The following is a 26,886-nucleotide window of genomic DNA, read 5'->3' on the forward strand; positions in this document are numbered from 1 at the left end:
AATTGTTGTCTATTGTCGCGTCTGAACTCCTTGATTTCACTCAAAATGCTCTCAAGGCTAGCCCGGGGCTGGTCGGCGCCATATTCCTCGTGTTCTGAGGAGCTGCTTTCGTTAGTTTCCCTCATCTCTGCTTCCATATTTTCCACTGGAAATGCTGTACTTCTGCTTCTAGTGACAACCCCGTCTTTCATACTTCAGAAAAATCTGTTTTTTCGTGAATACTTCGAGTTTTCAGGGTCGTTTTTTTCCAAATTGTCGAGGAGCACGAAGGTTATGCGGCCGTTCTCGGTGTCATGGCGGACCGGAAGCCCGGTTTTTCCAATTCTTAAGAAAAAAGAAGGGGTGGGGTTAAGTGGTAGGGCCAAGTGGTGAAATGGGATTGGGCCTTAGTTGTCACTCAAAAAACTAAATCATAAATGGCAGTTTTACAAGAGTAAACGTAAAACTTTTAGTGGAAATTAAAACACAGCATTTCTGTTGGTCAATTCGTTATGAATTTTAACACTATGTAAAGAAATGACCAAATTAATAAAAATAAAAAAAAACAAGACTATACAGATATTTTTGTGGTAGTGATATCTTAAAAAATGTTTAATAATGTAATGTGATGTCAATTAATATTTTAGTGTTGTTATAAGCTTGGTTATAAACTGGTTATATAACAGCTTTTCCAATGCAAACTAAAGAAGCAAACTATCCATATTAAACAAGTATTGGTACATAACTGTGAGACTTGTGAGTACTGTGTGTTCATTATTATACCTCTGCTACAGAACTCCATCAGGTGTGGGAAGAGATGGTGAGTGCGTGCTGGTGTGGTCTGCTGGCAGCTCTTTCTCTCCTACTGGACGCCAGGTAATTGGAGCTGCCCATCATGCACTGCTGAAACACACAAACATACAAACAAACAAACCTAGACTGCTTAAAAACACAAGCACACTCACAATCTTAAAAGCATTTGGAGAAAACAATATTCACAATATTATTATTTAAACAATATTAATTAATATCTAATATATATTAAATTAATGAATTTGTCTTAAAATAACGTAAACCCAATAATATAATAACATTTTTATTTTGTTGCAGTAGGCCTGTCACAATAATTACATCATCGACTTATCGTTCAATAAATTGACATGACTTTAATCATTTTAATAATCGTGATATCGTCCATTGTGTTTGCACTTACAAAAGGCACTTACATATTTAGTGTCTCTTAGATTCATGTTGCCTCAGTCTTCCTCTTACTATCGACTTATCTCTCAAGTGAAGCCAGAGTGTTTATGCCTGCCGTTCAATGCGGGCCAACTGGGACAGACTGTCATAGTGTGGGGCAGACCCGTGGTTCCTCTGCCTTCACACTTAGCAAAATTAGCTGTGGTTCCAAAATTAGGTGCGTGAATAGGAATGGCAATTTTTTTTTTCCAAAGGGTTTATTCCATTGTTATGATATTATGTTATAATTTTATTAGCGCCAAATTAGTGGTCTTAAACTGGCAGCAATATCGTTTATCGCAATAATTCCGTTCCCAAAAAAATTATCGTGACAGGCCTATGATGCAGTAGTGTATTCTTGATTTTTTTTTTTTTTCATTCAGTGTTTTGTCATATCACCAAGAGTATAGTTATTGCGAAAATACCATGAAATATTGTGAAATTATTTTAGGGCCATGTCGCTCACCCCAGTCACTATACTTCATATTGGTGTTTTGTGCCATTTCGTTATCATGAAATTGGTCCTAATTATGTCTCTTGAGTGTTAAACTGAAAGTTAAAGTCTTACGTAAAAACGTCTTACGTTTAATTCCCCATATACCTACAGACACCTTCATTAGTTATATATAAAGTATTTCTAATTAACCTTTTTTAATTGTCTGTTTTTGTGGTACAGCACGGATGAGACTGCCACAGAGAACATCCTGAAGGCAGAGTTGACGATGGCGTCTTTGTGCGGTCGTCTGGGTTTGGTGACTCCGCGAGACGCCTTCATCACAGCCATCTGCAAAGCCTCACTGCCTCCACACTACGCTCTCACAGTCCTCAGCAGCAACGCAGCCAACCTCTCCAACAAAAGTCAGTCACTGTGTGTGTGAGGGGTGGGGGTGGAGGGGGTCAATCTGATGTTCTTGTGGGTGTTTATCTTTGTTAGAGTGGAGTGTGTTTTAATGTGGCACTCTTTATTTGAGGACTGGATCATTATGACTGCACAGGTTTTATAAAGGTCTTTATTTACTGTCTATAGCTTGACTGTCTCTAATGTTTATATTACTCAAGCTTTTGATGGGGTGTCTGAAGATGCTTAACACGTCTTATACGGTCATTTTAATGTCATCCAAAGTCTGGAAATGTCGGTTACTATTACATTACTAAATCTCCTACCAACAAGTAATACTGTGATCAGAACTTAACCCCATATAATAAATTGCAGAAAGCTAAAAAAAAAAAAAAAAGGAACGCGTCAAACACTATATATGCATGATGTACATTTTATCCAAGCTAATCATGATTTATTTTTTTAAGTTAAACAAAAGGTAGTTCATAACACAGTTGATTTGAGTACCTTGTGGTGTGGTGAAAATTGTATTGTTTTCTAACCTGAGGCGTTATAAAGCACAACATTTTCATTTACATGTTGGATAGCAACCATGTTTAAATGAAATAATAATAATATTATATATAATAATAATAATAATAATAATAATAATATTCATATTATGGAATTTGGAATTTGTAGCCAAACCCAAGAAAAGAAAACATTCGGCATTCGGTCAAAGGCTGAGTACTGATTGAAGTTTTCATCAGTTTTGAATTGAAGTGCCAATTTAGTACCAGTATCCCAGCAGACATACCAAAAAAAGAATATTACCTTTACCCCAGTAGTGGACTAATCATTAATGTAATTTAACTTTGGTATTATAACTATAATTTTACACAAGGAAAGGTAGACGGACAGTTTGTGAAGGTAGTAAAATGAAACCAATCATGAGTTCAAGTGATGATGAACGCTAGAGATGGAAATCACAGGACATTTTACAAAGTTATGGATTAACCATGTGGAGTTATGAATCAATAAATTTAGTCAATGTCAAATTGGGAGGCAAGTCTAAGGGAGTTTATTTTGCCTGTTTCTTAAAAGAAAAATCATATTTGACGTGACGTATCATCAATGTATTGCAATCAGAAATTATTGCAATACTTATTGTCCCACCCCTACTGAACACTTTATTTTATTACATTATTGTCACTATTATGCAAAAACCTTTCTCTATTTTGAGAGTGTTATCTAATTTTGATCATGTGAATCTGGCAGTTCTTTTTTTCAGTAATATTGTGTTATTGTGAAAGTATTATTGTTTGGGTGTGTTTATTTTTTGTTACAGCGTATTCTATTCAAGGCCAGAATGTGCAGATTATTAGTCCGTCCAGTGAGTCTCATCAGCAGGTGGTGGCAGTTGGACAGCCCCTCACCTCACAACCTCAGGGCACTGTGGTGGTAAGAGACACCCATACACACATTGCTTTTATATATAATACTTTATCAGAAAAGTACATCTTTTTGTCAGTATTGTGAAACTCAATAGTCTCTCTCTCTCTCTGATTTTTCCCACTTGGTTTTATCTTTTACATATTCATTCTCTCTCTCTGAGTTACTTCTCCATATTTTACACATCATTCTCTTTCTCTCTCTCTCTCTCTCTCTCTTTCTCTCTGTCTTCCTCTCATTCTTGGTCACACTCTCCTACTTTTAGCTCACAGCCAAAAACATCCAGTGTATGCGGACTCTGTTGAATTTGGCTCACTGCCACGGGGCTGTATTGGGAACGTCCTGGCAGCTAGTGCTTGCTACCCTCCAGGTATTAACATAGTTTTAATAGATTCCTTTGTTACCCACTACCTTGTTTGTTTTCTTTTTAATTGTCTAGTCTATGACTAGCAAATATGCCCTGGAGCATGTTAGAAATTGTGCTGCTCTCGTCTTTTGTGCAGATATCAGCCGTACTACATATTTGTATGTAGTATGTTTAGAGGATTTGTTACCACACTTACTCCTCATTTCCAGGATACAAACGTTATTTAGACTATATTAGGCTTATGTGTGGGTCAGTGCTTCAGGGCTTTGAGGCATCCTGCCTATAATTAATTACTGTTCTGTTGTGGTTTATATTTATTAAGTGCAGATTCAATTATGTTTTGTCTGTCCCTCTTTCCCTCTCTTTCTTAGCACTTGGTATGGATTCTGGGTCTGAAACCGGGAATTGGAGGAGCATTGAAGCCTGGCAGAGCTGTAGAGGGTCCCAGCACTGTACGTCCCTGTTCAATCACCCCAGATAAATTCACATTACACATGGATACGCCTGTAGCACTTTTGTCTCTCTGTTGTAGGTTCTTACTACTGCTGTAATGACAGACCTACCAGTCATCTCCAACATCCTCTCCAGACTCTTTGAAAGCTCACAGTATGTTCTACACTGTTTCTATTCATCCGTCTCTGTGCATGTGTATCTGCTGTTGAGTCCTGTCTGTATTAAGTATTGATCTGTGGTTGCAGATACCTGGATGATGTCTCTCTCCATCACTTGATTAATGCGTTGTGTTCCCTGTCCATGGAGGCTATGGAGATGGCATACGGAAATAACAAAGTATGTTTCCATATTCACTCTCTGAATGTCTTTTAACTTTTTCAACGATTTCTTATGGTTGGTGTTGTGAAACTTTCTTTACAGTAACGATCAGCTGAAATATCGAAATGCACTGAATTAAAATATTTGTGTGAAATTAAACATTTGAATGTAGATTACCACACGATGTATTGTGCATATTTTTTTTTACCACGGCAGAAATGAAATAGCTTAAAAGTATTTTTTCCTTGCTTTTTAAAACTAGAGTTTAAAACCTACTTGCTAAGTATTTTAATAAAACATCAAAATTCACAATCATAAACTTAGACATTTTGAATGAAGATGGTGATAGGAACTAAGGAAATGAAAAATTTAATCTCCCACCTTAAAAAAAAGAATTCAGGTAGGATTTAACAGGCACAGCAGGCGATCTCGACTGAGCTAGAGCGGTTTAGCCACATGCTAACAGACACAACTCAGTTGTTGACCTCTTCTGAGGTGGCGCGGTTTAGCTGTGATGCTAACAGGCTTAACTGGTTTAGTCGTGATGCTAACAGACACAGCAGGCGACCTCGACTGGGCTAGAGCAGTTTAGCCACAATGCTAACAGACAAGGTTCAGTTGTTGACCTCATCTGAGCTGGAGAGGTTTAGCCGTAATGCTAACAGACACAGTTTAGCAGTTTAGCTGTGAAGCTAACAGACAGAGAAGGCGACCTTAATGGAGCCAGAGTGGTTTAGCCAGGATGCTAACTAGTGGGGTCTGTAGGATTTAGACCCACAGTGCTAACCGAAACAGAAGCCGCTCACAACTGGATTAAAGCTGCTTATTCTCGATGGTTACAGCCACGTACAGGCAAGTTAAAAGTCTTGGTGCTAACTGACACAGCAGACAGCCACTGTTGTGTTACAGCTAGAGACTGTAAAAAAAGATGGACGCCGTGTCGCCATTCCCATTCATTCAATGAAAATGAAGCCAAAATCTTCCGCCATGTTGGCGATCCCGAAACCCGAGTCTGCGCAGTAGAGACCAGAGGAGGGAGAAAGACTGTGGCGAGCAGCCCACTCATTTAAATAACCCCGCCCCTGAGGGCTGCCTCGTGGTCACAGGCTGCAGAGCGGAGCGAAGCGGCGCTGACGGTCCGCCCAAAACCAGCCCTTTTACCATAACCACACCTTTTTTGAATAGAGCTGAACAACATTTTAAAAAACGAATTCTGTGGGGATATAAAAATTTGACAATATAAGCAGAGGTTACACTAGCTGTTGCATTTAAATAATGGAGGTAGAATTACAGTATATTAGAAAAAAACGTGATTGAAAGTTGTCTGTTTTGCCATTGAAACCTATGGGGATGGGTGGGGTTACACAGCTTTCTGAAACCGAACAGCAGGGGGCGCCCCACCTGTGGTGGCTTCACTTTTGAGAGACGATGCTCTGTCCAGCTATATACAGTCTATGGTTACAGCATTTTAGCCATGATGCTAACAACCGGGCTCTGTAGAGTGGAAGCAGCTTTAATCTTTTTTTTTTGTTTTTTGTTTTTGTTATAAGATGATGCTAGCATACATTCTTATACAAGGAACAGTTTTAATGGTTATTTTCTTTCTGCTTAACAGGAGCCGTCTCTGTTTGCCGTCGCTAAGCTATTAGAGACAGGCCTAGTGAACATGGACCGCATAGAGATCCTGTGGAGACCCTTGACTGCACATCTACTGGAGGTAAAGACCACCAGCCTTGCAGCTAGCAGATGTTCTTCAGTGATTAATTTCTGAGTGTGGAGGAGGATTCTGTTGGAAAGTTTAAGGATTTCAGTGTATAGCCTGTCATCATTAACTTGCTCTGTGCCTGTAGTTTTGTGTTTGTGTGTCACTAACACAGAGCTTCCACTGTAGTCACTCGTGTACAGTATGACCTGACACAGAATGCTTGTCTTCATGTTACCCTTTTCGTCTGTCTCACTGTCTTCTCTTTGTCTGTCTCCCTTTCTCTCTCTCTCTGCTCTCTTTCTATTTGCAACATGTCTTCTGTCTTGCAGAAGGTAAGTTCCTAAACACTCTCTCTCTCTTTTTCTCTCACTCTCTCAGGCTCTGTCACTCTCTCACTCTCTCTTTAACTGAGTCGTGCTTCTGTCTCACATATCATTCAATCTTTTAATGGATAAAAAAAATCCTCCAGATTATTTTTCATCTTTTTAAACATGATCGCCAACTTTTTTTTGGATGAAAATGTGTTTTCAAGAATGGATCCATCCAAACTAATCAAACTGTGATTCAAGTGAATCAGCCAAGCCAATCAGATTTGGAATAGCGGTAGCCATGAGATGTTGAATTTGGCTATTTAGCTTCCTCTGTATTAATATTAATCAAATGAATGAGCCAATACATACAATCCCCTGCTTGATTTTGCACAACATTATTTTTGTGTGTGTGTATTTAGTGCACCAATGACTCTGTGCTTTTTTTTAACATCATTTGAGATATTTTCATCTTTTGAACGTGTATCTTCATGGTTAGGTTTCAGGGATGTAACAGTACAGCGATATCTATTCATAGACATCATTAAACACATTTATGCATTTTCCAGGCAGTTATCATAAATTATTCTTATGAGTCTACTCTACAAACAAACCAAAATGTACCAGTGTTTTGTAATGTGTTTCCTCTGTGTTGTGAGTACATTGATAATTTGCAGTTTCATAAAAAGTGTTTAGTTAGTACAGTTGCATCATATTCACCTGTGATGAGCGCTGTATAAGCAGCTCCTTTTCCAAAAGCTGCATAGAAACAACAGGTGTTGGCTGTAAAAAGTGTGACATCAGTGTTTTTACACTAATTCCACTTGCCAAATCTTTTGTGCAGCTGCCATCTGTTCATTTTATTATATACAGTTTTAAAGGTGCCATGGAATGGATGTATTCAGTGTGTATGTGTGTTTTACACTGTGTTTTGGTCCTAGAATAAAACCAACTTCTCTAATTGGTGGGTTCACAGTTAGGCACCAAGATGACAGTAGCATGATAACTTTTGTTACACTTTAATAATAAAATTGTGATTATATTTTGCACAATATTTCAGGGTATTTTTGTTAGAATGTTTTTGGTGATATGACAAACATATCATTTCTTTAAGTTAATTTCAACAATATACTACTGCAACAAAAATGTTTAAAAAAAAAAAAGTTTTGTACATTCAGTAGAAACAAATCTATAAAAGTTTGTCTTTCATAAATAATAACTTACCAAGATCCTGATTTTGTTTTAAATAATAATAGCGTAACAAAACAAAAAATGTACCCCCAAACTAAAGTGCAGCATATTTAGTGCATGCAAACAGACATTTAAAGGTAAATACAGTAAAAAAAAACGATTACAAAACAGACTTGATGGTGTCAAAAATGTATGGCACACCCCTAGTTTGTAGTATTTCACTTAATTTGACTGACCAAGATTTTATTTATTATTATTATTTTATTAGGTTTTCTATTCTATGGCACCTTTGACATAATCACATTTTAATATCAGAACTGTACTGTTTACACCCCTGACATATTTAGTTTTGCTCATGTTGTCAAAAGTATTTTCTTTGTCCGTCAAAAGTGTTTTCTTTGTTTGTTGTGTTTGGTCATCTTTCTGTGTTTTGTTTGTGTAAATCACACTCATATAAATGCCATAACTTTCCTTTTATATAAATACACTGTTCATATTAAAGTTCTTCTTGTCTCACCCGTGCATTTCTGAGTGTGTCTGTCTTTCCTTCCTCTTTGCATTCCTGTTTTTGTTTCTGTCAGGTCTGCCAGCACCCTAACGCTCGTATGAGGGAGTGGGGAGCTGAGGCCGTCACATCTCTCATCAAAGCTGGCCTTGCCTATAAGCATGACCCTCCACTGTCTGAGAACCAGGTAGCTACTCTTTATTTATTTATTTTTTTAATCCACTAAAATCCACTTTTTCTTATTTTTTGGGGGAAATACTATAGGTCTGTCTGAGTTGTATATGAATGCTGCATATAAAACTGTTCTTCAACCACCATTGTCTGCAGTAGCTAGGAAAAGAAAATGTTCAGGAAAACAAGTCGATCAGGAAAAGCACCTGCGTCTACGTCGACTCGTGAGTTCATGGTCTCGCCCACAGACAGAGCTGAAGCCGGGCTGCAGCAGAGCTGACAGTGTCTAGCTAAAAAGCTCACAGCTCTGTTTACACCAGCTAGTTAGCATTAGCTATCTTGTGTAAGTAACTATAGGTTTGAATCGGATCTCCGGTTGATTCCGTGTTTTACCGAGACCTTGGGGGTGAGATGTTAGAGCCACTTGGCCACGGGGAGACAAAGAGCCACGTGACAGAGCGACACTGAGAGTCAGACTTTAAGTGAAGTTTTAGGGTTAACTTTACCTAGCACTACATCTTTACAACTGAGGCTGTATCTCAGAAAACATTTTGTCCTTTGAGTTTTAGAGCTGTAAAATTGACGGCGGGGGGGAGGCAGGTAAGCGTTCTCTGCTGCAGTGCTTTTAGCCAATCAGAGACGATATGTTTGCATGTATGAATATTCATGAGCAAGAGCAGGATTCCTGTCTTTCTTCAAAGACCACTAATTAAGTGAAGTAAAACAGGACTAAATAGAAACACCAGAGCTTTTTTTTTTTTTTTTTTTTTCTTCCACAAAAAATGGCTCACATGGCAGTCATTCATACTAGAGACCACAACTACACATTTTAAACTGAATGAAAAAGTGACTGAATGAGACTTTAAGCAGTTTGCTGCTGTTAGTGTCCTATTACTTCTGCTTTCTGTTTTAGTGAGGGTAATGAACATGGGAAGAAGAATTTGGGCTGAATTAATGAGTGTTTAAATCCAATTAGTCACTGTCGAGTGCCCAAGGGACACACTAAGTGTGTTTATATTGTCTGCAGCTTATGACTGTTTTGGTCTGTTGGTTTTGGTCCACAGAGGCTGCAGCTGCTGTTGCTGAACCCTCTGAAGGAGTTGTCGAACATACTGCATGCTGACATCAGGCAGAAGCAGCTGGAGTGTGTGCTGCAGATTCTACAGAGTCAAGGAGACAGCCTTGGCCCAGGATGGCCTCTAGTGCTGGGGGTCATCGGAGCCATCCGTAATGACCAGGGGTGCGATGCACACAGTGTTACCTCTTATGTTTTTTTTTTTTCTTGCTCCTTGATAAATGCACTGGCATGCCAAAAGTGATGGGACAGGAATTGGTATTATATCACTCGGCTTTTGTCATGTCCTATAGAGCGTAAATAATCCTGCATGATGTGTGGGGTCTCCTGCACTGAGTGTAGGTGTGCCCGTCTATTTGCAGTGGCATTTTGTCATGTACACACCGGACTCTGCGCTTGTAGAGATGTTAAATATCCAAACAGCTTCAGAAATAGAATGTCCTATGCATCAGGTATCAGATCTTTCTCAAACTCTGTGTTTAATCTTACTCGATACAAGATATAAGAGAACACTTCATAACTTAAACAGGTGTGGGTGTTCCCAAGCCACCCCCTACGGAAACACCTTATGATCTACTTACATAAGGCTGTTCCATTACTTTTGGCATGTCAGTACATATCATATAAGCATGTTAAATTCATACACTTTGAAAACTTAAAAAAAAACTTTGAAAAAAGTTTTTCCACCAAGAAGGAGAAAGGGCTTGTTTAGCTGACACTAGTTCAGGTTGGAAAGTAAGTCTAGTTAGGTTTAAATTGTGACTTTTTTCATTGGCTGAAACTGTGTATGAACAAACACAATTTTTTATGAAATCTTTCAGTTATTAGTCTGTAAAAACTGGTGTTAACACATATGTGGAACAATAATAGTTTTGGGTAAATTTGTGTTTTACACAGTTTTAACTACCTTTATCTGTGTAGTTTCATCCTTGTCTCCACTGATCAACATTTTCTAACCCATGTTTTTACTTCTGCTTTCCAGGGAATCCTTAATCCGAACAGCATTTCAATGCCTCCAGTTGGTGGTGACAGATTTCTTACCCACCATGCCTTGTACGTGCCTCCAAATCGTTGTGGAAGTAGCTGGCAGCTTTGGTCTTCAAAACCAGGAACTAAACATCAGCCTTACCTCTATAGGGCTTTTGGTAAGATCTGGTTTAATAAACTGGTTTAAAGAAAATTATTTCAGAACATTCTATGAGCGCCATTATCAGCCAGTAATGCACTGTAACCGAAGCTCTCCATGTATTACTCCGCCACATACAGGTAACCTAGCAACGAGGCAGTGCTTACAAACCAAACAGCGCAGCTACAAACAGAGCAGCAATGGAACTATTTTAAACTCGTATTGTTTGTAACCAAACAGATCGTATTATCACGTCCTCTTTAACTCAAAATCTTTCAGTAAACTGCAATAATAAAACTGTGGTATAATCTCAGTGATACACTCCAGGTTCGTGCTATAACATGTAGTATTACAGGCCAGAGCACTCCTCTCATGTATTATTGCTTAATTAGTATGTGACGTCCTCAGTCATAAGAAAACCCTTGTTAAATCATAAGAAAACTCCCTTGTTCATCATTTAAATTCTTTCTTAATTAAAGGTATTGTGTAAGATTTAGGAGAATGCCTGTTGATGTCACTCCAATTGGTGCTACTTCAGTTCAAGTTCTGCCTCCAAGTTAATTACAGTTTAAACTACAGTTGCTGCTGCTAAGCAAACCAGCTATGATTTATCTATCGCTAACATTCACAAACAGAACAGAACATTACAGCCCTATTTCTAGCTCCATCCTCGTATATTTGACAGCAAAAAATGTCTACTTCTGATGTTCTCAAATAACTAATCTATGAAAAGCAGATTGAACCTGCCACCAACAACCGTACCTCTTTCATTTTTCCAGTGGAACATCTCAGACTATTTCTTCCAACGGGGAGAGATCATCACAGAGGAGCTGGAGAAGGAGGAGGCTGTTCTGTTAAAGCAGGCCAGGGAGAAGGGAGAGCCTCTGAACAGACCCTTTCATCCAGCTCCCCCCTTCGACTGTCTGTGGTTATGCCTGTACGCCAAGCTGGGAGAACTGTGTGTGGATCCTCGACCAGCTGTCAGGAAAAGTGCTGGACAAACAATGTTCTCAACTATCGCTGCCCATGGAACCCTGCTGCAGCAGCCCACATGGCACATAGTGGTGTGGAAGGTAATGCCAACCAAACCAAAGACATAGATTCTACTGTCTTGTTAAAAGATATCTGTGTGGTTTGTGGAATGATTGAGCATTGATTTGTTTGGATCGTGAGGATTCTAGATGAAGCAGAAGATAGGAAAAAAGAGTATGAAGTTTTAAAACACATACATATCAGTTCGGTTACTTGCTGTTGTTGATAACAGATTGTCTATACTCTCAGCTTTCTGACAACTCAAACAACCATTTGCTTAGATGCTTAAATGCTTCATCTAGTTAAAGTGTCCTTTTGTAGATGCATTTATATTTAACCCTTTAAAAAATACACAAAAAAAACACAAATGTTCCACTGTCAGTACAGTTCACAGAAACCTTTTTAATACTATATAAACGCACTCAAGAAGGTTCTATATAGTGCAATGCTTTTATTTGGCGCTTTTGTTCTTATTTCTGCAGGTGCTTTTTCACTTACTGGACTGCGTGAGGAGGTCATCCACCACTGCAGACAAGGAAAAGATTGAATCTGGAGGTGGAAACATCCTCATCCATCACTCACGTGACACCGCAGAGAAACAGTGGGCAGAAACCTGGGTGCTGACCCTGGCTGGCGTAGCTCGAATCTTCAACACCAGGAGATACCTGCTGCAGCAACTGGGTAAGAAGTGAAAGAACTGTGTAGAAACAGCTTTAAAACACTAGGTAGTGGTTTGAGAACTTCATTAAAAAAAAAAAAACATTAAAACACTGCAGATACACACGTGACTTCTTCTTTCAGATGTGATGTGGATAGTCAGTCTATGACAATAAGTTCCTTATTGAAACTGTACCAAACCCAAAAACTTCCCAAAACATTGTTTTATAAGACTTACATGACACACACAGTGCCCTCCAGAAGTATTAGAACAGTGTTGTCACTTACATTATTTCTGCTGTAGGCTAAAAACATTTGAATTTGACATTAAAAGATTAATATGAGACAAAAGATTTAGTTCCAGGTTTTTTTACATCTGGCTCTGATACACAATTCAGAAAATAGCACCTTCTGTCTGAACCCACTTATTTTTCTTTTTTTGGAACATGTGACTGTCAGGTGTGTGTTGTTGCACAGGTTTAATGTTTAATGTTAAGTTAGACAAATATCAGATGAAATGGCGGCAACTCCCGTGGTTGTAACGTTTGCTTCAACATAATCACAAACATGAACATGCAGTGACTGTAGCTATACTGCCACTACAGTTCCCTCAAATACCACTCAGATCCAATAGTTTACAGCTAAAGCTTATTGTGTGACATGCATACTTGTGAAATTACCTAATTTTATTCTAGTGGCACATATTGAGTAGTTTCCGTGCTAGTGCATGCGCTGAGCCACGACCCCTTGTTTGTGATACTCCTGTAAAAAAATTGTATTTGTTTTTTTTTGTTTGTTTGTTTTTTTACAAAAAATCTGATTTTTAATTATAATCGATTATTTCCCCCCCCCCCCTACGAAAAATCCAACTACAGGTGACAGAAATGGTTCAAAACTAGGTTTACCTGTTAAAATAAATAAAAAAAATTGGTGTTTGCCCGCTTTGGGTTGAGTCGACTCAATGAGTCGACTCATTAAATCATTGAGTGAATCAATGATTCAAAACACTGTTTACAAACCCATGAGTTCCTGTCATTCACTGACCTCATGTACACACACAGCCCTGGAGAAACTCCCACACTGACAGACACTGTAGTTATACTTGTATCTTTGTAACAGAAAATTGAGAAATAAAGAAACAAGAATCAAGTCAAAGAAGAAACTTTGAAGGAGAGCTTTTTTCATATTATTATTATTTTCCATAATTAATCACGGATCCTCACCGCGATGACTGCAGTTTTTAGAAGTGGGTTTATTTCCAGCAAAATATATGCTTTATCCCACCGAAGTAAGACAGATAAACACTTCAGAAATGAGTAGCGTTTTCGGATATTTTAGATTAAAAAGATAAAATGTCTGTATGTATAATTGCGATTACTCCATTTTGAAAATCGCATTAAGTAAAAATCACACTAGAAACACTAGTTTAATTGTTCTTTATTCCATGCAACAGGATTCTTAATAGTAAAAACATATTTATCTCCCGTCCATGCTGGTTTTCTAGGCCAGCATTGGATTCTCATGTTTATTAAATTCTTTTTTTCTTTTCTTTTTCGCAATTAGTGTTTATATATTCTTTTCTGAAATTCTGTTCTAGGTGACTTCTTCAAAGCCTGGGAGGTCTTGTTGGACCACATTCAATCAGCAGCGCTCAGCAAAAACAACGAAGTGTCCCTCGCTGCTCTTAAAAGCTTCCAGGAGATCCTCCAGCTGGTCACGCCCGTAAAAGACACAGACAAGCCAGATGCTCTGGGTGCAATGGACATTTCCTCAGTTCTCATGGACCCCCTTACAGCCTCGGGCCCTGGCAGACCCCTCCCTCGCTCAGACTCTCTCGCAGAGAGACTTGCTCAGCGCTACAGTGCCCAGCTTCAGCCCCCTCCACCTGGGGAAGAGCAGGACGACTCTGCCCTCTGGTGGTCAGCGTGGAGCACTTGGTACCGAACAGGGACTGAATGCACGAGGCCTCCGAGTGGCAACACAGAAAAACTAGCCTTTGTGCCCAGTCAGCCCTTTCTAACGGCGCTGATTCAGATTTTCCCTGCCCTCTACCAGCACATAGCGGGAGGCTTTAGCATGGAGGACTTGCGCAAGCTGGGGGTTATATTGCATGGAGCAGTATCTGTACCCATCAGCTCAGACGCTTCCCCGTTCATACTCCCCTCCTACACAGAGGCGGTGCTCACCAGCCTGCAGGAGGCTGTGCTCACAGCGCTGGATGTGCTGCAGAAGGTAAGAAGCCCATTGAGGGAGCGTTTCACTGACGTAGATACTAAAGCACATTAAGAAAGATAGAGAAAAATGTTTTACAGCAGAAAAACATTTTTAACATTTTGTTCTAGAAATCAGCTGAGAACTAGTTGTATGGAATGTAAAATATTAATTAAATCGATTAAATAATTAAACTTGTTGGAAAAGAGCTGTAGAAGCAAAACGCAAATACACTTTTAAGAGCTAGCTTTATTCTCAACACTACCTCAGCACTCCTACACTCTGTAAATAAGGTGAAAGGACCGAACACACATTCACACTCTGTCCTATGATGCTCTTAAGATGTTCAGTATGTGTCACTTAGAAGTTAAAGTAAGTTGAAGTAAAGTGTTCAGAGTGCTGTAAGGAATATTACACTGCTTTTAAAAGGTCTGTGACCCTTTAAAATAAGTCATCATGGATTTAGCAGGAAAAAATAAAAGAAAAAGAAAATGACACACATTCGAATTATATTTTTTTAGGCAATTTGTGTTGGCCCAGAGACCCTGCAGGTGATGTACCCTGCAATCTTTGAGCAGCTGCTGCAGTTTGTTGAGTTCTCTTGCAAACCACCGCAGTATGGCAAAATGGAAACCAAGCATGTGGCTAATGCTAAATATAATCAGGTAAGTGTAACTAACAGCATGTTTGGTGGGGTTAAATAATTAAATGGTTACGTTAGTTGCATGGACATGAAGTGCATACTTTTGAGATGAGTTGAGGTTAGTTGGCAATGAGGTGCAATGGCAGGGCTGCCAACTTGTACAACATCTTTGGACAGAGATTCCAGTTGGTCTAGTCCTGAATAAGGCATCTCAGCCTGAACCACAAGGCATCTCAACAGGCTTTGCTCACGATATTGGTGATATCACGATTCTGTGATACTTCCAGCATGACATTGACTCAAAACAAATGATCAGGGCAACAAAGGAGTGCTAAGTCACGTTTTGCATGGGAATTAGAAACCTTTTTTGCCTAAGCAAATAAAAAATAATGTCTAACATTTATTTAATGTTTTTGTTCTGAATTTATTTTTGAGATTTTTTTCTTTAAATTATCTGGTGTATTGGATTTGCATCACTTTTGATTTGTCTTTTTCGTTTATTTATTTTATTGTACTTTTCATTTTAGCGTTTTTATTCTTTCTTGGTGTATTGAGTAAGGACTAGCTTGTGGTTGGGCTGCTATGGAAAGCAGATTTTTGTGATAAAATACAATACAATCAAGTGTCCTTGTCTAATTTCACCTCTTGTATTTTTTCTTTTTCTTTTTCCTTCCATTCAACTTCGTTTTGGAATCCTTTTCTGTCCTTGGCACACAATCACTCTTCTACTTTCATCTTTATCTTGTTTTTTGTTTTTTTTTTTGTTTTTTTTTTTCTCTATTTTTGTGGGTTTTTTTAAATTCTGCATCTCTAAAGAAACCTTATCATAGCATATCTTAAAGAAGCAGCAGCTCTTTTCAATCCTTTATCTGTTCATTCTGAAGTTTCTGTCATTACTCTGTGCTGTCATGTGAAGCGGTTAACGTTTGTCCAATCTTCTCTCGTTCTGTTTTTTTTTTTTTTTTGTACATGTCATATGGATCCACTTTAGATCCAACTGTTTGCACCGGTGAGTCTTTCCCACCCCCTCTCTCTGCCCCTCTTTCAGCATAATTCGGCTGGGTGGTAACACTTGTGCCATGGGACGACTTCCTCCTGTCTTCATTATCACTTACTTCTCTTTCACCTGTTCTCCGTTCTTCACCAACCATTTCTTCCTGACTTCCATGTGCTGTCTGAACAAGCTCCAGCAAGTCTCTGAGGATGATGGCTATTTTAGATTTGTATAGTTTGTTCTGGTCAGATATCTTTCAGACTTCATGGAGGGATTTTCAGTGGTTGTTGGAGTTTGTAGGACAGTGTGTTGTAAGGTTTTGTTGTTGATTTTGTGTGTATATGTGTTTGTGTGTGCATGTTTAGCTTTAATTAATGTAAGCTTCTTTGAGAATGTTGCTTCTATGTGGTGATGGTTATTTGTACATATGAGCTGAAATGATTAATTTCATAACCATTCTTGCTGTCTGCTCTTTCTCTTGTTCTGCAGGCAGAATGGGTGGCCTTAAACTATGTGCCATTTGCTGAGAGGTCTCTAGAAGTGGTGGTAGACCTGTATCACAAAACCGCTTGCCACAAAGCTGTCATCAATGAGAAAGTATTACAGAGCATCATTAAGGTAATTCTATATCATTTGCAGGACATCGTATGAACCAGTACTGAAATTGCTATTATGCATGCTATTGTGTTCCTGTTAATATATATATTAATTATAATATATATATATATATATATATATATATATATATATATATATATATACACATATATTGTTGATGTTACTCAAATACATTTTGACATAATAATAGTCATAATAGCAATCGTTTTTTGTTACAAAATGAAATCTTTTAAACTTTGACTTCCATTGGAAGTTAAAAAATATTTGTTTCTTTACCTTTAAAGTCTTTCACCTGTACAGTTTATTTCATTATGTATTCTTGACTGATTTATTTATTTTAGTAGTTCATAGTGTCTTTAATATCTTATAATCTAATCTGACTGACCTTCCTGACCATTCAGACCCCAGTTCTTTAAAACACTGCAGTTTATGCTTGTGTATGTAGTGATACATGCTCTGGACTGGTATCAGTTGTTGTTTGTCGACAGTGATTTAGACTTATGTAATGTGTGTGTATTCGCATTGAGGTTATCTTTTATTTTACTTTGTTGTAAGCTCCGGTCAGCTATGATGTAATAATCAATCAACTTTTACTTTTATTCAACTTCTATTTTAACTCATGAATGTATTGAGGGTAACGCTCATTTTCAATGCAGCCAAGCAGTTACAACTTAAAGGGACTAATTTTTTTTTTTTTTTCATTAAAATCAAATATTTAATCAGCTTTAAATTAAACTAAAATAAGGAACTTCATAAACAAACAATAAAAAAATAATGACACCAAGCATTAGAAAAACAAAAAAAGAATTAGAAAAGCAAATAAACAATTAAGATTTAATTATGAAGAAATAAAATAATTCAGATTATAAGAATAAGTGGACAGGGTAAACAATAAAGCGATAAAGTAAAGAGATATAAAAATAATAAGAATAACAAACAAATGAAGTAGCTAAACATAATATAATATAAAGTGAACAGTAGAGATAAAATAAAAAGGTACAGCAGGAAATAAATAAAGAAATTAAATAAATAAAAAGGTGAAAGATAAAAAGATAAAACAAGTGAAAAACTGTGATTTAGAGCCGAACAGTAAAGAACTGACATTGCAACAGACTTTAACTCTAACTCTGCAATATTTACTATTTTACTATATATTATAAAAATTTGAGGCCATCAAATGGCGCTCTGAACACATTGGTTAAAACAAAGATTTGGAACTGAATTGAGATAATAAAAAAAAATAAAAAAAAACATTAAATACCAATACATTACAATAGGTCTGCATTGTCCCCACTCTTAGGTTATGTGAGTTAGGTACTAAGCTAAAATAAAGAGGTGTTGAGTAATATTCTTGACAATTTGTGGATAAACAGAGAATGAATTTATGATTCGTATGAATTTCATGAACTTCTCATCCTCATCCATGTTTTATCTGCTGCTTTAGACTCTCAGGATGCCCTTAGGGCTGAAGTATGCATGTCCTGCAGAGAGCACCTGGAAGCTGGCAGTTTCCTCTCTGCTCAAAGTTCTCTCCATTGGCCTCCCCGTCGCCCGGCAACAGGCGTCCTCTGGCAAGTTCGACACCATGTGGCCTGAGCTTGCCAACGCCTTCGAGGACTTCCTCTTCACCAAAAGGTTTCTGGCAACAATAATAAATAGTCCACATATTTTTTTCTTTCTTTTTTTCTTTTAATATTTTTAATACTGTTTGCTTTTTACATTATAATGCATCTTTGTTTGTGCACAAACAGAAAACATTATAATAGTGTTTTGCACGGCTAAAATCAAGTGTACCAATGTACGTTATTCTGTGTACAGCACACCTCCTGATAACCTGTCCATTCAAGAGTTCCAGAAGAATGAAGCCGTTGATGTCGAGGTAGGATTTAAAGTTCATACAGTATTGAGACATACTTTTTACAGCTGTTAACATGACTTATAGAAGAAATATATAATAATATAAAGCAGGGTTTTTCAAACTTTCCCACCTTATGGACAGAGACCTGTGAGTGGATTTTTTAAATACTAATCACAGCACCCAATTATAGATAAAGTCCCACCCTTGAGAGTGCAGGAGAGTCATCCTGCTGGTGAGGAAGCCCCCGTTGCTGTTGAGATTTTATCAGTGATGTAAAATATGTGGTTCAAATGACAGTTAGACCTTCTGTTTAGAGTATTTTAGAGTCTCTCCCCATTTAAACAGATAAAGGTTGGCCTTGCATAAGGGGATATATATATATTTTGTGTATTTATCTTTATCTATTTTATTCTATTTATTTAGTTCTATTTTATCTTACCTTCTTTCCACCTCATGTACCACGTGTGATGGCAATAAAGTCTCCTTGAGTCTTTGAATTCTAAAGACTTAAAAATTAGTGCTTGAACAATAACAAATTGTTTGTTTGTTTGTTTGTTTTTGTGATCAATAGTGTTACCATAATGAATGATCATCATTACTACAGAACAGCATAGCTGAAGTCATACTTAAAAACAAATTAAGCACTTTCAGAGCATATCTTCTCTGACAAGGTTTTTTAATAGAGGTTGTTTGTGGTGTGTTTTTGTCCTGCAGGTGGTGCAGTTGATCAGTACTGAGATTTTGCCCTATGCCAACTTCATCCCCAAAGAGTTTGTAGGTCAGATCATGACCATGCTCAACAAAGGATCCATCCACTCCCAGTCCTCCTCCTTTACAGGTGGGGAATAAGCACTTGTTTTATCCAACAGATTTCAATTTGAATTGCATGTGCAGTCTGTCACAACACTGAATTCATACACCCTCAGATAGAACTGTTTGGAAGTGTAGGAAATAAAGATGCGTAATAGAAAACAAAAAAAACAAACATTTAACCGTACTGTTATGCTGTGGCTCAATTTGTCCTGTTTATTACTAAAATATATATATATTTTTAGCAAATTTTGAGCATGTAACCATTTCTTCTGGGCTTAATTGGTGTAATGAACATGTAAATGAAAAATTACCAATTTTATGTGATTGTTATGTATGTAACAATGTCAATACCATAAAACTCATTTAACGGTAAGGTATGCAAGTGAATTTATGGTAGCTGCATTTACATAGTTTGTAACTGGTAAATTAACATGCACCTGTATCCATGTATCCTTTTTTCTAATACCATAGGCAAGACAATGGTCCTTACACGCACATAACTGGTTGCATTTATTTCTATTTGGAATTTATTTACACATATGTACAGTACCAGTCAAAAGTTTGGACACCTTTAATTATTATTATTATTTTTTTTTATAATTATGTTAAAATGTTCTGCCTCCTAGATTCATTTTAAAGTCATCCAAAATATTTTGTATTTTATGTTCTTCAATGTAGCACCCTCTTGTTTAGATGACCGCTTTCCACTTCTGGGCATTTTTTTAATCAGCTTTATGAGGTAGAGTCACCTACAATGACTTTCAGTTAACAGCTGTGCTGAACTTGTTAAGAGTAAATTACTTGATTTTTTTTTTGTCCTCCTAATGTGTTTAAGAGCATCAGTTGTGTTGTAAAGAGGTAGAATTACAGGTATACAGTGAACAGCCCTTCGAATCCATATTAGGATTTGAATAGCTTCTCCACTAAGTAAATAAACAAATGACTTGCACTGAAGGTCAGTTAATCTGTAAAAAAAAACTTAAAAACTAAAAGATTTTATGATAAAACTGGCTCTCATCAGGACTGCCCCAGGTAAGCAAGACCAAGAGTTGCCTCTGTTACACAGGATTAGTTCATCAGAGTTACCAGCCTCAGAAACTGAATGTTAACAGCTCCCCAGATAAGAGCAATCTAAATGCTTCACAGAGTATTTTGGTTTGTTTAGCACTTTTAAGTTACTACATGATTCCTTATGTGTTCCTTCATATTCTGGATGACTTTAGTATTCACTTACAGTGTAGGAAAAATAAATAAATAAAAGCAATGCATGGAAAGGTGTCTTTTGACTGGTACTGTATGTTTAAGCAATGGAACACATGTCCACAATATTGAATGTTTTAACTAATTATTAATTGACTCTAGTGAAGAAGTTTGTAACATTTTAAAAACATTTAAACAATTTTTTTTAACAACATTCTTAAGCATGAAAATGTTTAATAATGTCTAGTATCGATTAATAGTTTTTTTTTACTGTTGTATATACACTGGTGTTTTACAGTGTTGCCAACATATCTTTAGTGTTTATTAATGTCCGGTCATGTTCTTCTGGTTGCAGAGGCAGAGATTGATATCCGGATGCGTGAGGAGTTCTCTAAAGTGTGTTTCGAGACTCTGCTACAGTTTTCCTTCAGTAATAAAGTGACCACACCACAGGAGGGCTATATCTCACGCATGGCTCTCTCAGTGCTGCTCCAGAGAGCTCAGGATGTTCTCCGCCGCTACGTCGAGGACGAGAGGCTCAGCGGCCGCTGCCCGCTGCCGAGGTAATTCTGCCCCCGCACCTACACAGACTACACACACACACACACACACACACACACACACTGTGTACATACACAGAGAGTTTTAAGATGACCGGGTGAGTTAAAGCAACTTGAAACCTGAAAATCCCTTTTTACAATTCCGTTTCTCTCTTGGCCACATGACTGGCATGTTCTACTCATCTACATGTGCTGTTACAGTGTGTGAATCTGCCACACACTCAGAACCATAACAGTCTTCTCACTGTGTCTCCCTCAGTGCACTCAGGATGGAGCTAGAATGCCATCCGTACAGGTTAAGCCCATTTGCACCTTTCATTGGTTTTTATTCATTCGTCTTTTAAACAGTCAGCTTCTGTTTTGTTTTCAGTCCCCTTTTGTTCTCCCTCACCATTTGTTGGCAAGAATGTGACACAGTCTAATGGTACTATACCTGTTGGTGATCAAATGCTGCTCCTTTTGATATTCCATGTAATATATGATATGATATATATTTGGATAATTAGAATGGATTATGCAGTGATGCACAGTGTTGTTAGACCGTGTAAAGCATGATGACACCCGAATGTGTGTCGTTTTATTAATATTATTTATGGATGTCATTCATAATCAGTTTGCCCAAGGCCCGTGACAATAGTTACATTGTTAATCATTTTTACTAACCTCATACATAGTTTCATGTTTGTTCATAGAAGAATTATACTTGAGAAAAAATATATATATATATATGCTACAAGGTTTTGAGCACAATTGTAAAGCCCTATATCTTTAAAGCCCTTTCTGGACGGGATTGATTTCTTAGGGGGTCCTGGAGTAATTTTCTCTTTTATGCGGGTTCCTCTGTGATTTAATTCCTGTGCATGTATTTTTCTCAGACATCCTCTGGATAAATTACCTACTGTTTTTCGCTGAACTCTTTAATAAAATAGCTATTTGTTCACTGCTACGCACTGAAATTACAGTTTGGATGCGCGGCGATCTACATAAACACAACAGCAAGTGGAAATGGACACAGCTCACAGACGTACTTACATATGGACTCCCACACTTTGTTGCTTGTTGCTGAAATTTGGTTTCGTCCCAAACCAAAATAAGAGTCAGTAAATCGTCTCTGCTCCAGTGTGTTTTAAAGTTAGACTCCGCCATCACATGACAACACGATGTTATGTGACCGAGAAAGCCAAAAAAAAAAACTCACAAAAAAAGTGTGAAATATTTTTCACAGATGTCCCCCTGAGAAACTAATCCTGTCCGGATAGGGCTTAAGTCTTCAAAAGGGTGTCATTTCATTATTATGCTACTATATTATCAGTGTGTGAGTAGCATATAATTGTCTTAAATCGACAATAATATTGTTTATCCCAAAATCTCTGGATCAGTATACAATTTGTCTGAAAAACTTTTATTGTGACCGGCCTAGTTTGCCCCCTGTCTAAATTTCTGAATTTGTGCACATTTTGTTACATTATATTTAGTCTGATTATATAGACTATTATAGTAGCATAAAAATGGAATCTGGCAGAAACATTAATGCAATTAAGTTTTGTTCTTTATTCCTGCCTTTTGTGTGGAAGTTGTGAATTTTGCAGGCATCAGGTGTGAAAAGGTGTTAAACTTTGTTTTTAGACAAAAATCAATAAATTTTAAGTCCACCAAAAAACACCTACTGCTCTGGAAAAAATAAGAGAGGAGCAAAATCGGAGAAACTGATTCAGAAAGTGAAGTAGTCTCTTAATTTCTTCCAGAGCTGTAGAACCTGCAGAACCTGAAACACAGGCATGCCTCAGAGGCCCTTTTATATATTTTATTAGGTTTGGCATTAATATAATTTAGTTTAAAATCTGTACAAATTCAAAAGTTTAAAAGGGTGCACACATTTCTTTTACAGCAAAGTAAGAGCCATTTCATAGGATGACAGAGTGAAATTGAATTAGTTTTACCAGAGAAGGTTCTGTAATGTAATCTGATTTACAAATAAAAAAATGTCCTTCCAGAAGTAAATTTCACCCATTTTTGTTGTTTTGTTTATTTCAGGCAACAAGTGACAGAAATAATTTTTGTCTTAAAAGCTGTTAGCACGCTCATGGATTCCCTGAAAAAGACGCAACCAGAGAATGGTAAGTATGTTGACAGTGTATTGTTGGAATGCCACTACTGCATTTTAGCTGAATAATTTGGCAAATATTTGGCACATCCACAGTAAACTAATGTGTGTTCTCTGCCATTTCCTCTCTCTCTCATTTTCATTCACCTCCTCCATACTGTGTTGCCGCTGTGCCCGTGTTTCTGTAGTGGATGGGAATACCTGGGCCCAGGTGATCGCTCTGTATCCCACGCTGGTGGAGTGCATCACCTGCTCCTCCCCTGAGGTCAGCTCCGCTCTGAAGGAGGCTCTGGGGCCTTTCAAAGACTTAATGCAGCCACCAGTGTCCAAAGTGCAGAACGGGGAGTCGTGATCTGATACTCCCTGCAAGCTTTTTATCCAACCAGAACCATGAATGTGACTCTCTCACACACACACTCACACACACAGACTCTCTCTCACCCCAGCACATTGTCTTGCTGTCATCATGGAAACCAAGATCCATCGTTCTGAGCTTTTTCTAACACAAGTTTAAATTAGAGTACGATTGGCTGCCTGGACAGTAACAATGTATTAACTGCTCCATAAAATTTGCAGTGTTCATTGTTTTTATGCCCCTCCCCCAAAGCTTTTCTTTAACATGACAGGAGTTAATGTACATTGTGTGGTGATGTAGTGTTAATGATGTGACAAAAAAGACATATTTCCACATTTAATGATCTCAAGCCCAAGAATGGTTTCGAAAATACACAAATTAATAAAGTGGTCTTCTTTTTTGACATTTTCTCAAAAGCAAATGATTTTATGCAAGATCTTACTGTAACATTCCATGCCATCTTTAGTCAGCTGGAGAAGGGATGTACCCTGTGTGTGTAAAATAAATGGTACAGTTCTATGAAAATCTCATCATTTCTTTTGTCTAGGCATGTGTGTATATATACATACATAATGAACTAATTTATGTGGGCCACCATCATCGCTCTGCAGTGTATATAGAGCATAAGCCAAAACAATATATTGTAGAAAATATTATTGTGTTAAATGTTAGTTATTTTACGACACTCTTCTGCCACTGATATAATGAAAATATCATTCAGCAGCATAATAGTGCAATTACTGCTGTCCCTATGAACATGCAGACATTGGAATTAGAATATAAACATATTTTAATAACCTAAATCTATCAAACATAAATTAAATAAAATGTTGTTTTTAAACAGCAACAGTCAACATACCGACTCATTTACATGAATGGGCTCTTTTTCCTAAATAAATAAATGAATAAAACAAAAGAAACAATCAAAAATACTTACATACTTGTACATACCATATACAGTGGGACAGCAAAAATAGTTCTGTCCAAATATTGTACGATTAGTTGATGACACAATTATTGTGACAGGTCTAATGCAAATTGTTTTATTACTGTAACAATGATGAACTTAAAGCCCAAATCTGTGACTCGATTCCACACAACTGTTAACTATTTTGTTAATTTCATCATTGATATAATAGCATTGAATCATAGCTTTTGTACGGTGGCCGAGAAAGCCCAACGCAGTGCAAATTGAAAAGCGCTGCAAAAGCACAAAACACATCCATCAAAATTACAACACAGGCGCAGCAAATAGAAAAACGCGCTGCAAATAGAACCACAACTAGGGTTGCAACGGTATGAGATTTTCACGGTATGATAACCGTCTCGGAAAATACCGCGGTATCACGGTTATCACGGTATCACAGTTTGTTACATATATTATTAAACTGACCCTTAAAGAAATTACAACAAAGGTTTTTTGTTCAATTAACTATTTATTGTAGAAACTACACCATCAGGTGAAGGAAACCATGTTTTTCCACTACTCTTAAGGGCATTAAGAGTGTATATATATAAAAAAGTTGGTATATAACCAGATACTGCAGAAAGAGGGGATTTATTTCTGACATGATCCTCACAATAGAGATTTCTATTTTAAGGCTTTCATACCTTAAAACCTTCAACATATGAAAAACAGGCACGTCAGAATTTGAAAATAAACGCATGTAAATGAATGGCGTCTTTCACATCCAGTCCGGCCAGGACCTTTACACGGACACGTGAATCCATCGTAGCACGCACTTCACGCCTGTACCTGCGTGCCCAAATTTCGGATAACTCAGCGCTTTTGCGGGTGCTTACCGCATGGGTTGTGCACGACTACAAAGAGGTTTTATTTATGTTCAGATTAAAATTATAAACTGAACACATACTTTCCACTGCACAGCGGGGTGGTGTTTTCGAAGATGGGAGAACAGGTTTGATGTATTTCCTCCTTTAGCTGTGACTTTACGGCCACATTGATTACAATCTTGTTGATTACAAGATTACAAATCTGTTTTCAGGCTGTTTGAATGAGCGAAATATGATCAGAATTATGTTAATTAACACTAACACAGAAGCATAGAACTATTATTTAATTAAAATGATTTTTAAGAACAGCTAAACACAGTGCGGAGAAGTTCACGTGCGAGAGAGAGAGACACAGAGAGAGAGAGACAGAGAGAGAGAGAGATTTGCGTGTTCTGATGTGAGCTACTCACAGTTAAAGGTTCTCTTTTATCTCCTCGTGCTCATTTTAGTCCAATACATAATTCTGCAGTTTCTCAGTGTTTTCTGTCGTATTTTGCGGCTAGCGCGAGCGCTTACAACTAACACCGCGGACCGCGAGGTGCTGCCGCGCTGCCGCTGTTGTGCCGAATCCGACTCCCTGCTCAATCCGACTCCCGCTTCGCGGACAGAATCAGCACAACACCTCCCGCTGTAGAACTGCGGGAGTGAAAACAGCGCTTATAAATAGGTTAGTTAAGTTTCACTTTCAGTTTTCGTTATTTGGTTCGTTTTCATTAACAATAATAATTGTTAATGAAGCTCTAGTCTAGCACTTTCTGCCGTTCTCACCGCTGTGTGCTGAGTAGCTGAAGCGGAGCAGAGTTGCGCATGCGCGGGTGAGTTTCACCGCTGGCTTGCGTTTTACCGGTAATAAGCAAACACACACGGTATGATAACCGTGCATTTTAATACCACGGTATACCGTGAAACCGGTTACCGCTGCAACCCTAACCACAACACAACGGAAGTGAGTCACAACACAACGGAATTTTCCCGGGGGACCTTAAAAGATACTGTACCGGCTAAGCTGCATCTTCAGTAACGTCTCGGACTTCACTATGTGTACAAAGGACAATAAGTGGCAAACAAGGCGTTTGGTGAAGCAGAACTTTTAATAATATGCACACAACCGTGGTAATCACAGGTAATAAACATAACTTACTTTTCAGAAGCTTGTTTGCCACTTATTGTCCTTTGTATACAGCTGGAACAGCATCTTTTAATGTAATGATCAACTTGCCATGTGCCTGATCAGCCAATAACTATTTCATTTTCAGTGTTTATTAATTTAGGATTGCAGGACTTGTAAACTATATTACATTTTTAAAAAATCCATTCAGATAACTGGTTAGCTAGAAGCAG

General features: G+C 37.7%; 1 protein-coding gene across 5 annotated transcripts in view; it reads left to right on the forward strand.

Annotated features, from left to right (window-relative positions):
• The window catches only part of mon2 (MON2 homolog, regulator of endosome-to-Golgi trafficking), a 63,533-nt gene extending 39,257 nt beyond the window's left edge, over positions 1-24,276 (forward strand). For 2 of the 5 annotated variants that reach the window (XM_049474441.1, XM_049474445.1), the window contains exons 13-36: positions 774-855; positions 1,895-2,076; positions 3,384-3,496; positions 3,753-3,857; positions 4,226-4,306; positions 4,387-4,460; positions 4,553-4,643; positions 6,241-6,342; positions 8,411-8,521; positions 9,570-9,745; positions 10,563-10,725; positions 11,486-11,779; positions 12,221-12,419; positions 13,993-14,627; positions 15,128-15,271; positions 16,241-16,258; positions 16,733-16,861; positions 18,306-18,496; positions 18,680-18,740; positions 19,434-19,557; positions 21,088-21,295; positions 21,552-21,587; positions 23,327-23,409; positions 23,585-24,276. In XM_049474441.1, the coding sequence (XP_049330398.1) occupies positions 774-855; positions 1,895-2,076; positions 3,384-3,496; positions 3,753-3,857; positions 4,226-4,306; positions 4,387-4,460; positions 4,553-4,643; positions 6,241-6,342; positions 8,411-8,521; positions 9,570-9,745; positions 10,563-10,725; positions 11,486-11,779; positions 12,221-12,419; positions 13,993-14,627; positions 15,128-15,271; positions 16,241-16,258; positions 16,733-16,861; positions 18,306-18,496; positions 18,680-18,740; positions 19,434-19,557; positions 21,088-21,295; positions 21,552-21,587; positions 23,327-23,409; positions 23,585-23,748 (3,566 nt within the window). In that variant the 3' untranslated portion in view covers positions 23,749-24,276. The remainder of the gene's footprint in view (positions 1-773; positions 856-1,894; positions 2,077-3,383; positions 3,497-3,752; positions 3,858-4,225; positions 4,307-4,386; positions 4,461-4,552; positions 4,644-6,240; positions 6,343-8,410; positions 8,522-9,569; positions 9,746-10,562; positions 10,726-11,485; positions 11,780-12,220; positions 12,420-13,992; positions 14,628-15,127; positions 15,272-16,240; positions 16,259-16,732; positions 16,862-18,305; positions 18,497-18,679; positions 18,741-19,433; positions 19,558-21,087; positions 21,296-21,551; positions 21,588-23,326; positions 23,410-23,584) is intronic. The other 3 variants (XM_049474443.1, XM_049474442.1, XM_049474444.1) reach the window with 3 other exon arrangements.
• The last annotated feature ends 2,610 nt before the right edge of the window (positions 24,277-26,886 follow it).

Source organism: Astyanax mexicanus, chromosome 2 (assembly GCF_023375975.1).
Source record: "Astyanax mexicanus isolate ESR-SI-001 chromosome 2, AstMex3_surface, whole genome shotgun sequence".
Taxonomy (NCBI): domain Eukaryota; kingdom Metazoa; phylum Chordata; class Actinopteri; order Characiformes; family Acestrorhamphidae; genus Astyanax; species Astyanax mexicanus.